Source organism: Dipodomys merriami, unplaced genomic scaffold (assembly GCF_024711535.1).
Source record: "Dipodomys merriami isolate MVZ:Mamm:240054 unplaced genomic scaffold, mDipMer1.0.p SCAF_33, whole genome shotgun sequence".
Lineage (NCBI taxonomy): Eukaryota > Metazoa > Chordata > Mammalia > Rodentia > Heteromyidae > Dipodomys > Dipodomys merriami.
In genome coordinates, this window is record NW_027204826.1 from 11,782,534 (window position 1) to 11,797,717 (window position 15,184).

Genomic DNA, 15,184 nt, shown 5'->3' on the forward strand with positions numbered 1-15,184 from the left:
GTTCTTAGAAAACATCAAAGCAAGACAAATCTACCCTGGGGGAGCTCTCTGCCTGCCAACTGAATATCTAAATCTGTTTTAATGTGTATGATGTGTGTGTCATATGAGCTGAAAAAAAAAACACACTGAAGTCAGGCTCTGGAGTCTCCCAGTTTTCCTGGGTCCCAGGACTGGAGGTGGAGAATTTTGAGACCTCTTACAGCAGCTGTTTGCCCCTAAGAACAGAAGAGTTTCCTCATAAACAACCGTGCAACGAGGGCATCCATGTGCCCCAAACCATCCCACCCCATCTCCTGACATCTGCCGACACCTGTTGCACGTCACACAATCCAGGTTTATTCACCAAGGGGAATGGGGGGGGGGTTGTGACATCTGTGGCAAATGCACAAGTGTGCAGGAGGCCTAGCAGCAAGACAGCCAGTCCTGTGGTTGGTTTGGGGTGCGATTTCTTGGGCATTGGGAATTGTACCCGGGCATTTGTGCATTCCAGGCAAGTACTTTCCTGAATTTCCTCGCTAGTCCTAGTTCCTATGTTATTAGGTTGCAATTTGTCTGTTCCTCTTTTTTTTTTTTTAAACAGTAAATGAATCCAGCCCACTAAAGGATCATGTGGTAGTGGTGAGCACACACCAACATGACAAGGAATTCCTGCCTGCGGTTGGTGGCTCATGCCTGAAAACCTGGCTGCTTCTAGAAGCTGAGATTTGAGAATCATGCTTCAGATACATCCACGAGACTCTTTATTTCCAAACATAATCAGTTAAGAAGTCAGAAGTGGCTGGGAAGGTGGCTCAGTGGTTGAGTGCTTGCCTTGCATGCATGAGGCCCTGGGTTCGATTCCTCAGCACCACATAAGCAGAAAAATGTGGAAGTGATGCTGTGGGTCAAGTGGTACAGCGCACGCCTTGAGCTGAAGAGCTGAAGGACAATGTCCAGGCCCAGAGTTCAGGTCTCATGACTGACAAAAAAAAGTCAGAAGTGGAGGTGTGGCTCAAGTGGTAGATTGCCAGCCAGGAGTGGAAAATGTCGAGCAAGGGCTCAAGGTCCTGAATTCAAGTCCCTATTCATTCCAAAGGAATCCATGGGTTCATAGTGAAAATGCCCCCCACAACACGCTGAACACAGAGCACGTGCCTGTGGGCAGTGTGTCACAGGTCAACGTAAGAAGTTGAAATGGGAGACTGTGATTTTCAAATTCAGGGGTCAGAAGGATAATGGAGGGAAGCTAAGCCCAGTCCTTAAGTTTGTGCTGTCAGGGGCGATGGAAAACAGCCACAAACAGGAGAGCAGACCCTCAGAACACCCACCAGAATCCTCCTGCAGCCCAGTGCGCGCGCCATCCAGATGAAAAGACTGAAATCAGGGACTGGAACAGACGTGTGAGCACCGGTGTTCCCTGCGGCCTTTACTAACCAGAGCCACTGTCCCATCTGCAGACGAAGACAGAGAAATCATATGGGGCCTGGAATATTACTCAGTGGAAGAAGCAGCAAAATCCCATTCCATGCCGCAGCATGGATGAAGCTTTAGAACACAATGCTAAGTGAAAAGACACAAGATGATCGCTACGTTAGATAAGTAGAGTCACAGCATTGGATAGAAGCCAGGGGAGAGTATGGTTTAGTATAGTTTCCATGTGGGAGGAGGAGAAAGTTCTAGAGACAGGTTGAGACAAGGCCTTCATACTAACATGACAGTACTATACACTCCAATGCTTAAAATAAGTAGCAAAAAGAGAGAGAGAGGCAAGCCAACCCCTTGGGACTCAATGTCCAGATGGCAAGCTGGGCTCCAGGAATGGAAGTTCCTGTTGCAATACCATGTCTGCTTTTTGATTTTTTTTTGTGTGTGGCTATTGTTTTGTTTTCAGCCTCTGTAACAATAGGTTTGGGTCACAGCATAACTGAAGTTAGTGTTGTCAGCTGTGGGGCTTGAACTCAGGGCCTGGTCACCATCCCTGAGCTCTTTTCCTCAAGGCTAGGGCTCTACCACTTTGAGCCACAGCACTACTTCCTGTTTTCTGGTGGTGCATTGGAGATGAGAGTCTCATGGCCTTTCCTTCCTGGGCTGGCTTTGAACCTCGATCCTCAGATCTCAGCCTCCTGAGTAGCTAGGATGACAGGCCTGAGCCACTGGTGCCCGGCTTACCTATCTGCCTTTTAAGGGGTTCTTCTTTCCATAAAATAACTCTTCGTGGTTTTTCTTGGGCTAATTCAGAAAGGAAAAAAACAAAAAATTTCCCCTCCACGTAAGCTGTGTCATAAGCAATTCTTCCAAAGCGCCTGACATCCCAAACTCCGCACACAGGATGCAATCACTTAACAAAGGAGACTTTCCTCACAATGGGTTCCTTTTGGCTGCGATCAGCGTGCTCCCACTTTTCTGCAGACCGGGCTTGAAGCTCGGGCTTTCCTCATTCTCTTCCAGCATTTTCTGGAGAATGACTTGCAAGGCTTTTCCCAGCAGGCTGGCTGGGAGCCCACGGGACAGTGGAAGGACGTGGACCAGGGCTGCATGCCCATTTCCGTGGTGGAGGGACAAGTAGTAGATGTAATCGCAGACGTATCTGCAACCACACGAAAGGCCACGTGACTCTCCAGACCATGCAGGCCACGGAGGCCGACCTGGCACTGCCATGTTCCCAAGGCCATGAAGAGAAAGACCCATCCCTCAGGGAGAATTACATTTGCTTCTGCTCAGAAAGGCCAGGGAGAGGGCTAGACACACACACACACACACACACACACACACACACACACACACACACACACACACACACACACACACACACACACACACACACACACTGGCTCTTGGTCTCGGGGTCTTACAATCAGCAAATGGCCAAATACATCTGCCCTCCAATGCCCAACCAGTTATATATATATAACTGGCTATATATAACTATATACATATAGTTAATTATGTTCAGATAATGCTTTGAAGTTCGTGTCTTCATTGGGTCATTTGTTCATTCATTTCTTGAAGAAATGCATGAAGAAAATGCCTACTTGGGTGGGGGGGAGGCTAGATTGCAGAGGCTTGGATTAAACGAGTCTTCACCTGGGATTAAAGCTGCGTTGTTAACTCCTAACTTTGGTTCCTCCACACTATTCATGTTCTGAAGACCTTTTCTCCTATGACAGTAGATATTCCCCAATCCAGGTTAGGGACAAAGAAGGGTGGCCATTGGGGACACCTCGTGGTCAGGAGAGGGGCTCTCAGGCCCTTCCCTGGGTCCTGCGTGCTCAGCACCCTGACGCCTGCCCGGTCCCCACCTTCCCGCATCTCCAGAAAACGCCACCTCCACGCCCTCAGCCATCACGCGCTTGCAAAGCGCCTTCATGCTGACCACCGACGCGATCACATCCGGGCCACCTGTGAGGCACACACCAGCTTCCGGCCGGAAGCCCCGGATGTCGGCGTCTCTGTAGCCTCGGTTCTTTCCACATTGTTCCAGAAAGATCACCTTGGCTGAGCTGTCCACACCCACGTGCACGGCAAGCTGTAGAGGAAAGGAGGTCACTGAAGCCAGCCATGAATTGACCATGAACCCCCACAACCCCGTCCCCTGCCTGTGCACCCTAATTAACGTAAGTAGAGCCAAAGCAGCAGGGCTGCTTTCGAGCAGAACCAAAACCACACTGCACGCACATTTAAATGCATTTGTATTTCCAAATGGTCTCCTTGTGAAGGAGTCAGGAAGGCCACCAGGGGACAAGCTTAGCATTTTAGTGGCATCTCTTTAATAAAACTTTTGTAAAGGAAGTTCATAACAGTTCGATAAAGTCTCATTAGGATTTATTTGAGATAATTTGTCTTCTTTGCTTTAACAGCTGCGGAGTGTTTTATCTAGATTTTTTAATCTAGGTTGTAGGTGTTTTATTAACTTTGCCATGTGACCTTTTTTTTTTTTTCAAGTTTTTATTGTGGTTCAGTGGTTACATAATTCCCCAAAGTTCACAGTATTGTGGGATAGTGATGCGTAGTTAAAGTCACAAACACATTCTAACTTTCATGGGGCAACTTGTCTACCACGGTCTATCACATGTATGGGTTCTATGAGCTTTGCAGTGCAGTTATCTCTTCCACATTGGGTGATTGCCATGTGATCTTTTGAACAGGAGATTAAGAAAAGTCTCATCAGGTTTTTGTTTGGGGGATGCACACATGCACATGCACACGCACACGCACACGCGCGCGCACACACACACACACACACACACACACACACACACACACACGCTCGACTAGCATTCTACCACTTGAGCCACAGCTCCACTTCTGGCTTTCTGCTTGTTAATCTGAGTTAACGTGGATTTTTCTTCCCTGATGCTGGCTTGGAACCTCAAACCTCAGATCTCAGAATCCTGAGTAGCTAGGATTACAGGGTTGTGAGCTACCAAAACCAGCCAGGTATTTCGTATATATATATATACACACACATACATAGTTAATTATGTTCAGATAATGCTTTGAAGTTGCGTCCCGGTGGCTAGACCATCCTCTCAACAACTCTTCCCAACTCAGGACGTATCTGTCTCCTGTCTGACCTGAGGATTGGCCATCCCCACACCTGCACAGCTGGGGCCTAACCCAGGACACCTCCGCTGTGCGGAAACTACCTTCAATCCTGGCTGGGAACGACACTTTCCGCTTGCTCTCCTGCTCCATATTTCAGCTTAAACCTTTAGGAACCAACTCAGGCCTTCGGTCAGCCGTTGGGACCTCATCTTGGGGGACAAGGCTCACTCACTCCAGCCCTTGGCCCTGGAATGAGTTCGGGCAAACCCACGGGCCCTGGGTTCTCTTCCACCAGCCTCCTGCACCCACCCCCTCATCAGCTGTCACTCACCTGTGGGTGAAAATCTTCCCAGATGCTGGCGACCCTCCTCGCTGCCTCCCTGTAATCCACGGGCAGCTGGAAAATGAGGAGCTCCAACTGTGGGTGCGTCCCTAAGCCCAGCTTGGAGAGCTCCTGCAAGATGAGGTAGAGACAAGGGAAGTCCAAACGCTGCAAGCAGCTCCCGCCCCGGAAGCTCTCCTGTGGCCTGGCCTTGGCCGTCAGAGAGCTGCCACCCATGAGATACCAGCAAGAAGCCACGGCTCGCGTGCCCCAGGCAACGCCCCGCACGGTGGCACCTAGACACAAGGGAGCCTAAGGAGGTACACCTGACCTACAGCCCTGCGCGTTTGGTTTTTTCGTGCATGCTGGTCCCGGAGCTGGAATTCGGGGCCTAGGTGCTGTCCCTGAGCTTCTTTTGCTCAAGGCTGGCACTCTACCACTTGAGTCACCGCTCCACCTTCCAGCCTTTTCTGAGTAGTTTATTGAAGATAAGAGACTCATGGACTTTCCCCGCCCAAGCTGACTTTGTACTATGATCCTCAGACCTCACTCAGCCTCCCGAGTAGCTAGGATGACAGGTGTGAGCCACCAGTACCCGGAGCTACCTGTTTGTTTGTTTGTTTGTTACAAACAAGATGTGGCCTGACCTCCACAAGGCGAGAGGAGCAGGTTGAACAGAGCGTGCGCCCACCAAGGATGGGGTAGATCTCACCGACTCCAGGTTCAAGAGCACAGTGGTCAACACGCAGGGCACCAGTGCAGGATCTGAATGACCATTCTCCCATTCACGAATGAGGACTCGGAGGCTGGATGATGGAAAGGCCCGCCCCAAAGCCCCCACGGCCGGAAGGGGTGGGGACCCTCTGAGCCCAGGAGAAGCGGAGCCTGCTTTAGGAAGATCACCCACCCCAGGCGAGTCACCAACCCACGCACCCAAGTGACCTGGTCTCCCAGAGGCCCTGAGAGAAGGGGCTGCTCAGCCTCCCTGGGCAAAAGCAGCAGAGCCCAGGGCAGGGACTAAAGCCTTTTCCTGCTGGGCCCGGCCAAGGACTTACCTTCACTGCCTCCCAGCTAGAATTCACCAGGTGCTGCCGGAAAGGTCCAAAACCTGCAAACGAACCCCCATGTGGAAGAGGAGAGACTGTGAAGGGGGTGCCCAGGGGACGGGGCACGGACAGGCGAAACCCTGACCCTCTACCTCAAGTGGACACTGAGTACAATAATGAACTCAAAACGGGTTGGGGGGCTCAACTGTAAAAGTACAACGATGCCGGCCATGGTGGCGCCCGCCTGTAATCCTAGCTACTCAGGAGTGTGCGATCTGAGAATCATGGTTCAGAGTCAGCCCAGGCAGAGAAGTTGATGAGGCTTTTAAACCCAAGGAAGCAGCAACAAGCCAGGCGTGGAAGTGTGTGGCTCGAGTGGTAGAGCGCCAGTCCTGAGATCAAGCCTCAGTACCGAAATACAGAAGAAAAACATGGCAAGAGAGAGAAGCCAATCCTGAATCACAGTCAGATCAGCAGAAGTCTCATCTCTTATCTGTTTTCAATTAGGAAAGGAACAATGCAGCAAGCCAAGGTGTGAAGCTGCTCTTCCGGCTGAGGTCAGATAGCTGTCCATCTGCAGGCCCTGGTGAGGACCTGGGGAAGAGGCTGGAAGCATCTCCTAGAACCCAGAGGCTCTGGGGGGGGGGGCGGGTCTATTCCCCTTTCTCTCTCTGCTACTGTTGGTGTCCAGAACACTACTTTGGTCCCCATGCCAATTGTCCTGGCTGGATTCACACATTCGGCAAAGCCAATGGAAGCAGCAGCCTGCCCTGGCGGCCTGATGTGCTCCTAAGGAAGCCAGGTTACACTGCGGAATGGGTGGCCATCCCCAAATCGTCCCAGATCAAGGCTGCAGGTCATCCGCTGCCCCATCAGACGATCTGGGGTTTGCCAGAAAGCCGCAGGCTGCCACAGCAAACGTGCGGGGCCAGGTGAGAGTAGGGGGCAAAGAGGACCCCGCACATTCTAGTGTGCCTGACCAGCACCGGATGCACAGAGATAAGGTGTGTTTAGGAATTCAAGGGTCCTTTCCAACCACAGAATCTCTCTAGATGCAAAAGAGCACATGTGAGAACAGGAGACCTAAGAGCAATTCAAAACAATTTCCTTCCTTCCTTCCTTCCTTCCTTCCTTCCTTTCTTCCTTCCTTCCTTCCTTCCTTCCTTCCTCCCTCCCTCCCTCCTTCCTTCCCCTCTCCTCTCTTTCTTTCTCTCTTTTTCTCCTCCTCTCTTTCTTTCTCTTTCTCTCTCATTCTTTCATTCTCTCTCTTTCCTTCCTTTCTTTTGTTCTTTCTCTTCCTCTTTCTTTCGTTCTTTCTCTTCCTCTTTCTTTCTTTCTTTCTTTCTTTCTTTCTTTCTTTCTTTCTTTCTTTCTCTCTCTCTCTCTCTCTCATTCTCTCTCTCTTTTCTTTCTGCCATCAGCAGTACGCAGTGCAATCTGGATAACCTGTGAAGACCCACAGCTTCCAACAAAGAGAACTGACTTTTCCCCAATGCGAGAATCCTCATCTTTTCATTCAACACAATTTGGAGAAAGAAAGAAAAGAAAAAAAAAACAACTTTAAATGTGCTAAGTGTGTCTCGCTAAAAATAAACAGCACACTTTGGCAGTTAACTAAAAATAAAGAGCTTTGTGAAGAGAGATCGAGCCCCGGGGGAGCGGCTGCGGCCAGGATGCGAGGGCAGGGCGGGGTCTGAGCCACTTCCCTTGAGCTGGTGGACTCCACACCCAGCAGCCATCGCCCCTTCCAGGATGACCTCTGGGGTCCCCCTCGGGATAAGGGGCCACAGGGGGAGGGGAGGCTGCGTGCTCTCTCAGCGTGTGGCCATTAGAGATGGGCTGCTGAGGGCCCTGAATTTTCTGCAGCGCCCCCAAGTAAGTCACCTCGGGGCCAGCAGGTGCCTGCCTCGGCCTCCTCCCCGAGGGGCTGAGGGACACGCACAGAGGCTGAGCCTCGGTCCCAGTGGGTACCACGGCGTGTGCACTCGAGTGATGCTCCAGGAATGAGCCACGGAGGGAGGCACGCAGGCCTGCTCTCCCTGCCGGGCTTTTAGAGGGAGCTGCACCCCGCCCCCGGGCCCCCTCTGGAGTTGTGGCACCAGCAGCTGCCACGATTCCTGTCCCCCGCCCCCCACGGGGGAGCCACGTATGACTCTGGCAAATGCACATTCCAGCTCAGTCTAAAGACAGGCACGCAGGGAAAGCGCAGCCTTACCGGTCACCACCACGCAGCTGGACGGTGGCTCCATGAAGCCCTGGTGCCCGGGGGGGGGCACAGCAGGTCCCAGGCCAGCCCTCTGACCCAAGCCTTCCCCCCCCTTCCTCTCTGGCCTCATTGGAGGTGTTTGGCCCAGCCTCTCCACCAGGCTGCATTCCCAGGCCAGCCGAGGCCCAGGCTTGGGGTGGGGGGGAGGGAGGGTGGTAAGGTGATGCCCCCTGCGAACAGAAATAGCCTGGCCAGGACGCAGGGGCCAGCGTGCTATGGGGAGCTCACTGGGTGCCACACTGGGGTGTGGGGTGCTTTGCGGCTTAGGGTTGTTCAATGATGAGCCCCATGGGATGGGGGCGGGGCAGGGGACAAAGACCATGAGTGCTTGTTTTTGCCAGGACATCTAGAACTTGCCATCCATGCCTCTGTCCCACCCTGGGCGGTGGGAAATGAATTCTTTGCTTCCACAAGCCCATCTCTTCCCTTGTGTTAGTTCCTAGTCGTGTCAAACCACCAGCTTGGTTGCTTTAAAAGTGGACTCTGGGAAATACGTGAAGAAGGAGTTGGAGAAGAGCAAGGGGAGATGAGGGAGGAGGACAGAAAGACGGAGGAGGCTAAAGAAAGGGTGGGTGGGAGAGGGAGCAAGAGAACAAGAGCCCCTCCCCCCCACACAGCAAGGATGATAATGACTCCCTGCTTTGCGGGTACTGGGATTTGAACTCAGGGCCTAGGTGCTATCCCTGAGTTTTTGTGCTCAAGGTGAGCATTCTACCACTTGAGCCACAGTGCCACTTCCGGCTTTGGGGGTGGTGGATCAGAGATAAGGGTCTCGTGAACTTTCCCGTTCAGGCTGGCTTTGAATCTCAATCCTCAGATCTCAGCCTCCTGAGAAGCTAGGATGTCAGGCGGGAGTTTGGGGGCCTGGCAAGCCCGTTTCTAAAGTACAACCCACAGAACAACCCTGAAAAGCTGGGGCTCACCAGCTGGGCTAGCGCAGGGTCTGCTGGCGTCCCTGGAGACCTCTCAACACCGCCTCTGACCTATGGAAAGTTCTTCTTCCGCTCTCTCCATAGGCCACTGCTTGCCAGCCCCACCCCCACCCCCACCCAGGGCAGGAGAGGCCCCAGCTTTCCCTGCATCTGAGGAACCCGTCCGTCTTCTGTGAATTCTATCAAATAACCTTTGAAAAAAATGGGCTGGGAAGGTGGCTCAGTGGTAGAGTGCTGGACTCACATAGACAAAGCCCCAGGTTCGATTCCTCAGTACCACACACAGAGAAAAAGCCAGAAGTGGCGCTGTGGCTCAAGTGGTAGAATGCTAGCCTTGAGCTGACAGAAGCTCAGAGACAGTGTCCAGGCCCTGCATGAGTTGAAGCCCCAGGACTGGCCAAGAGGAATAAATAAATGAAGAGAATCCTTGGTGATGTTGGAGTTTGAACTCTGAGCTTGCTAGGTAGGTGCCGTTCCACTGAGCCAGGCCTCCAGCCCTTTCTGTGCTGGCTATGTCCCATTTGAGGACTTGCCTAGACCGTGATCTTCTATTGTTCACTTTCCGGCACTGCAGAGATGACAGGCTTGTGCCAGCGTGCTCGGTTGAGATGGGTTCTCCCAGAGGGTTTTGTTGTTGTTTTCTTCCTCAACCTGGAACCTCCATCTGTATCTCTAGGGTGACAGGTGTGCCCTGCGGGTGCCTGGCTTTCAAACGCTGAGAAGTAAGAGGAACAGAACTCAGAATCCTCTTTGTCCAGCCAAGCAAGGATGTAAGAATCTCTCAAGGGAGTTCACCCAATGGTTCAAGCATGGCCAACCAGTCTTTTAGAAAGTTCCGTAAGCTCTCTATCAGCGATGTACTTAATTAGCCCTGTTTATCTATTTATCATCTATCTATCTAATCTATCATCTGTAATCTCTCTATATCATCTATACATCAATCTCTATCATCTACCAAATCATCTCTACCATCTATCTAATCTATCATCTCTGTATATTTATCTCTATCATCTGTTTATCATCTCTCTATTATCTCTATCTATCTGTCAATCTATCTGTCTATCTGTCTGTCTATCAATCTATCTCTCTGAGACACAGGACCCTCTTACTTGGTTCACTGCTAAGAACTAGATTCCACGGGTCTAGAACCCGGGGGCTCCACACTTCGGTCTCCTCTCCCTTTCGTTGGCCCTGAGGTAGGGTGGGCTCATGTTCCTGGGTGGTGGAGATCTGGAGGGAAATGGCCCTGTGTCTCCCCTGCCGGCCAGCTCTGTCCTCCCCTGGGAGGCCCAGCTCCAGGAGGAGAGGAAGGCCCGGGGCTCGGCCAGCGGTGTTATTATGCTATCACTTTCTCCCGTTCCCTTAGGTACAGGTGGAGGGTGTTGGAGGGGTTCCGTGGGTCGGCAGCATTCACTTCAAGGGCCATTATGAATAAAATCGGGCCATTAGGAAATGCCCGTGTGTGTAAAGTGGCCACAAACTTGGGTACTTCGGTATTAACCAGTGTGTTTATAAGCAGCGTTCTTTAAGAGTGTGCATTTTGAATAATGCTACTTTTCTGATGATGCTCTTGCAATGTTTATTATCTTTGTTTTGTTTTGTTTTTTATTAGACAGTGCTGTTCTGCTGGCTCCAAATTCCTGGGTTCAAGTGATTTTCCTACCTCAGCCTCCTGAGAAGCTGAGACTACAGGCATGTACTATCATACCCAGGTCTTACTTGTTTTTTCTGTTTTTAATTTGACATGAACTATTCTTCTTTTAACTGAAACTAGAGCATGTCCTGGAGTTTCTACTTTTCTGTAATTCATTGACACTTTCCTTCTTCTCTGAACAGTTCTTTAATTTTGAATTGAAAAAAATACCCCAAAAGATACAAAATATTTTTACTTAGTCATTATGACATGTCTACTATTCTGTTTTTCCCCCACTTGGAAAAAAAAATTCTCCACCACATTCTCACTCTGTAAAATGAAAACAGCTCAGAGAAGGATGGATTTTTGAGGCCTGCCATCTGTATTTTTCTTTCTTTCTTTCTTTCTTTTTTTTCCGCTGTAAAAACAAATGGTCTCTAACAATTGCTGATGTCAAACATGATCTTCAGGCTGGTGAAATACAGTAAGCCTGAGAACGAAGAAGACCACTGGAGGGAGAAGTTTGATTTCACAGAAAACACCGTGACCTTCCTTACAAGTTAACTTCCACGGAGGAAAATATTTGGAATCATATTTGACTCCAGGATTAAGAGGTCAAGGTGTCACACACACACACACACACACACACACACACACACACACACACACACACACACACTCACACACCAGCTGCCTTCGTGAACAGGAAAGCAAACCAGAGAACCCCACATATTCTCACCAGGGATGGCAAATGCTCGCTGCCAAGAATGCAAGATCTGAAGCCCTCAAATAGTTCATGTGTTGAACCAGTCATAAAACATTGGAGGATTTGTTTGAAATTCCTTACTGGCAAGTGTGGACCTCCTGCTGAAAGCAGGCCGAGGGATTAAAGGGTTTGTTTATTGTCTCTAACACAAACAGCTCTTAAAATGTGACCTATTTTGATATAGTTGACCTGGAGGAAAGTGAATCAAACCATTCAAATTCCTTTGGGAGATGGAGGGGGGGGGAGGAAATCAATCATCTCCCTGCCCCCAAATATAAAACCCCAGCCACTTGTGCTTTCAAAGATAATGGTAATATAATACAATATATAAAGATAATAGTAATAGAATCTATATATAAAGATAATAGTAATGTAATAGAAAGATAATGGTAATGTAATTCAATTTGTGTGTGTGTACCAACCAACTTTGGTTTTGGCTCCCTAGGTTTATCCCTAAGATCAGAGCCATCACCCATAGACAAATTGCTTCTTGTTAAAGCACTGATGATCTAACCTGTCCCTGGATTCCCAGACCAGACAATTAAGAAAGAAAAGACCAAGCAAGGAGCAGCCACAGGTGACAGGCAGTATGCAAATGAGTGGGCGGGGCTGTGTTTCCATCCTCATTTATGATGGCAGAATTCAGAACTCCATATCATAATGGCATGATCCAATGTGCTTTTGATTCTTCTCTCAACTATTGGCAGGTATAAGAACTTTTTTTTTTTTTTTTTTTTGATTCCCGAACTGTGGAAAAATAGAAAAAAAATGGGTTGGAGGGTATGCTGGTTGTCAGTTGCTAAATCCTGTATTGGCATATACTATTTTTCTTTTTCTTCTTTTTGCCAGTCATGGGTCTTGAACTCTGGGCCTGGGCGCTGTCCCTCAGCTCTTCAGCTCAAGGCTAAAGCTCTACCACTTGAGCCACAGCACCACTTGTGGCTTTTTCTGCTTCTGTGGTGCTGAGGAATCGAACCCAGAGCCTCCTGCATGCAAGGCAAGCGCTCTACCACTGAGCCACCTTCCCAGCCCATACTACTTTTCTTATAAGATGATGCCGGTAGCGATTCCATGGTACCAGGTTCTGGGATTCATTTCAGTTAGTGGAGTAAACAGGTTTTATTAGTCCCACCTCACTGGTGGTTTTTCAGTCCTTGGTTTCAGTTACCCAAGGTCCATGATGAGCTGAAAACAGGAGATGGAAAACTCTAGAGCTCAACAACTCAGGAGTTTTAAATGGTACGTTGTTCCCAGCAGGGGAATGGAATCCTGGGCTGTCCGGCCCCATGCTGGCTGGCTGCCAGAGAGGTGGCAGGTGGCAGCGTCCCCGCGGCTGATTTTATTTAATACCGACCAGGAGGAATGAAGCTCCAAGTTTCTCAGGGCATCTTGTTACTATAATGTCACTAGTGGTTCCTGTTGTTCTGTGTGCTTTGCCTTTACATTTTCCAGAAGACTTGTTGCAAATATTGTTTGTTTGTTTGTTTACAGGAACAAAGAGACACGGCAAGGGTTAGTAATCTCAGATGCACAAGGAGGAGGAGGTAAAAGAGGATCTGGGTCTAAGCCTGGCCTGGAACAGAAGCCTGAAATCCTACCTAAGAAAACAAAACTAAAGCCAAAAGGGGCTGGAGGGGTAGCCCAAGAGACACACAGCACCCATTTAGCAGGCCTGAGGCCCTGAGATCAAACCCCACTGACACCCCCAGTTCAAACCCCACTGATCCCCCCCCTGCAAAAAAAGATAAAACACAAGAAATGAAAGTGAAAGAAAATAGGAGTACTGCAAAAACAAACACATAGATCAACAGGTAGATAGATGGGTGATTGTAGGCAGGTGATGGGTAGAGGATGGATCCATAAAACTGACAGATGGACAGATGACAGAAAGACAGGCAGATAAATAGATGGACAGGTGGGGATAAGAAGATGAAGGATATCTGCTAGATGACAGACAAATAGATGATAGGCAAATAGAGAGATAGACTGATAGATAATTGATCCATAGGAAAAATAGAAACAGGAGGAGCAGAAGGTCCAGGGCTGTGGGCTTGCTGGAGTCTGTAAACCCCCTAATATTTGGAATAATTCGTATTTGCAGGGAGGGTGGGCAGGGCCTGGTCTGGTGGCCTTGGGGTGGAGGTGGGGCGGGCGGGGGGGGGGGGAGGGCGGGAGGGCACAGGGGAGGGGCGGGGGGGGGGAGGGGGGGAGCCCCCGGGGACGGGGAGGGCCCCAGGGCCGGGTGTGGCGCGGCTGCGGAGAGCATGGAGTCAGGTAAGCGGATCCATGGCTTGGGCTGGAGCCACCTGTTCCCCACCTGTCCCCTCCCCGACTTCCCCCCCTCCACTGTCCCCCCACTGTCCGCCCCCCCCAGTCCCGCCCCACGTCTTGGGTTTCAATGGCCCGGTGTAAACCGAGCCGGTAAACAGCCACGGAGCCGGGAGGGCGGGAGGGGAGCAGGAGGGGGGCGCCTGTTACCCCCGCCCCGGTGCCAGGCGCCTCCCGCCCTCACCCCTGCCACCCAGATCCTGGGAGCCCGGGGTGTGTGTGTGGGGGGGGGGGAATGGCCCGGACCTGGACTCGAACCCCTGTCCCCAAGCTCAGATCACAGCTGGTACCCCGGGGGACCCGGTGGGGGGGGGGGACACAGGGCCTGCGCCCCTGACAGCCCCCTGCCCGGACGCATCCCCCCTGCCCTCCCCCCCTTGGGTTGCTCTCCCCACAGCCCCCTCCCCCAGCAGGTGCCATTTCCCATTCCCAAAGCCAAGCGGGACAGAAGCCCAGGGGGCAGGTGGGGCTTTGATGGCCAGAAGATGCCCTCTTCCTCCCTGCGCCCCCCCTTTCCTCCTGTGGGGCGCAGGGTCCCCAGCCAGGCCGGGCAGGCCGGGGGGCTCCGCTGTGCCCTGCAGGTTGGGGCACAGGTGGCCTCGCCGGTACCCCAGGAGTTCAGACCTCAAGCCAGCCACCATCTCTGTCCCTGGTCTCTGTAAGCCACAAAACAAGCCAACAGCAAACCCAGGGGCCCTGTGGGGGGGGGGGTAAGCTCTGTCCCCCTCCAGGCAGCCTGAGGAGAGGAGGTGGCCACCACCTACCTGCCTTTAGCTGCGCTTCCCCACGGACCGTCCCCTCCCTCTCCAGACCAGAAAAGCATATCTTCATTTTATAAGCGGAGCAGCAAGTGACGCTTCCTCTTTCGTTTGTACTTTCAATTTTTTTCTCTCTCTCCCTTGAAAGCGCGTGCAAATGGCTCGCGTCATGGCTGCTGTTTCTCCTCTGTAAGGTGGAGAATTGGGACGAGGGAAGAAAGTAGCTTGTAGTTGTCTTTTGTTGTTTCTCAAGGCCGGTGCTCTACCACTTGAGCCACAGCTCCACTTCCGACTTTTGGGTAATTCATTGGCGAGAAGAGTCTCACGGACTTTTCCTGCCTGGGCTGGCTTTGAATCTTGATCCTCGGATCTCAGCCTCCTGAGTAGCTGGGATTATGAGGGTGGGGAGCCACTGGCACCTGGTTTTGCTGGCTCACGTGACACACAGCAGTGACACATGGGTGGCTTCCATATGTGTTAGATCTTCCTAGATCGGAGTTTTGCATAGTTGAACCATTGCCTGAATTTTGACAGCCCATTTCCAAAACACGAAAACAACTAAGCTTGAACAGATCAACAGGGAATCTGACCAATTGCTTTTTTAGCAAA

At 51.1% G+C, this 15,184-nt stretch overlaps 2 protein-coding genes across 3 annotated transcripts in view; one reads left to right on the top strand and one right to left on the bottom strand.

Annotated features, from left to right (window-relative positions):
• Positions 1-1,362: 1,362 nt before the first annotated feature.
• Pgpep1l (pyroglutamyl-peptidase I like) lies at positions 1,363-14,672 on the bottom strand. Its single transcript, XM_070043171.1, has 5 exons — positions 14,582-14,672; positions 5,902-5,954; positions 4,856-4,978; positions 3,279-3,505; positions 1,363-2,566 (listed from the first exon to the last, which is right to left on the bottom strand). Exons 1-5 carry the CDS (start codon positions 14,646-14,648, stop codon positions 2,338-2,340), a joined length of 699 nt encoding a protein of 232 aa, XP_069899272.1. The 5' UTR covers positions 14,649-14,672; the 3' UTR covers positions 1,363-2,337.
• The window catches only part of LOC138842039 (protein FAM169B-like), a 29,861-nt gene continuing 28,401 nt past the window's right edge, over positions 13,725-15,184 (top strand). For both annotated transcript variants that reach the window (XM_070043169.1, XM_070043170.1), the window contains exon 1: positions 13,725-13,763. In XM_070043169.1, coding sequence (XP_069899270.1) covers positions 13,754-13,763 — 10 coding nt within the window. In that variant the 5' untranslated portion in view covers positions 13,725-13,753. The remainder of the gene's footprint in view (positions 13,764-15,184) is intronic.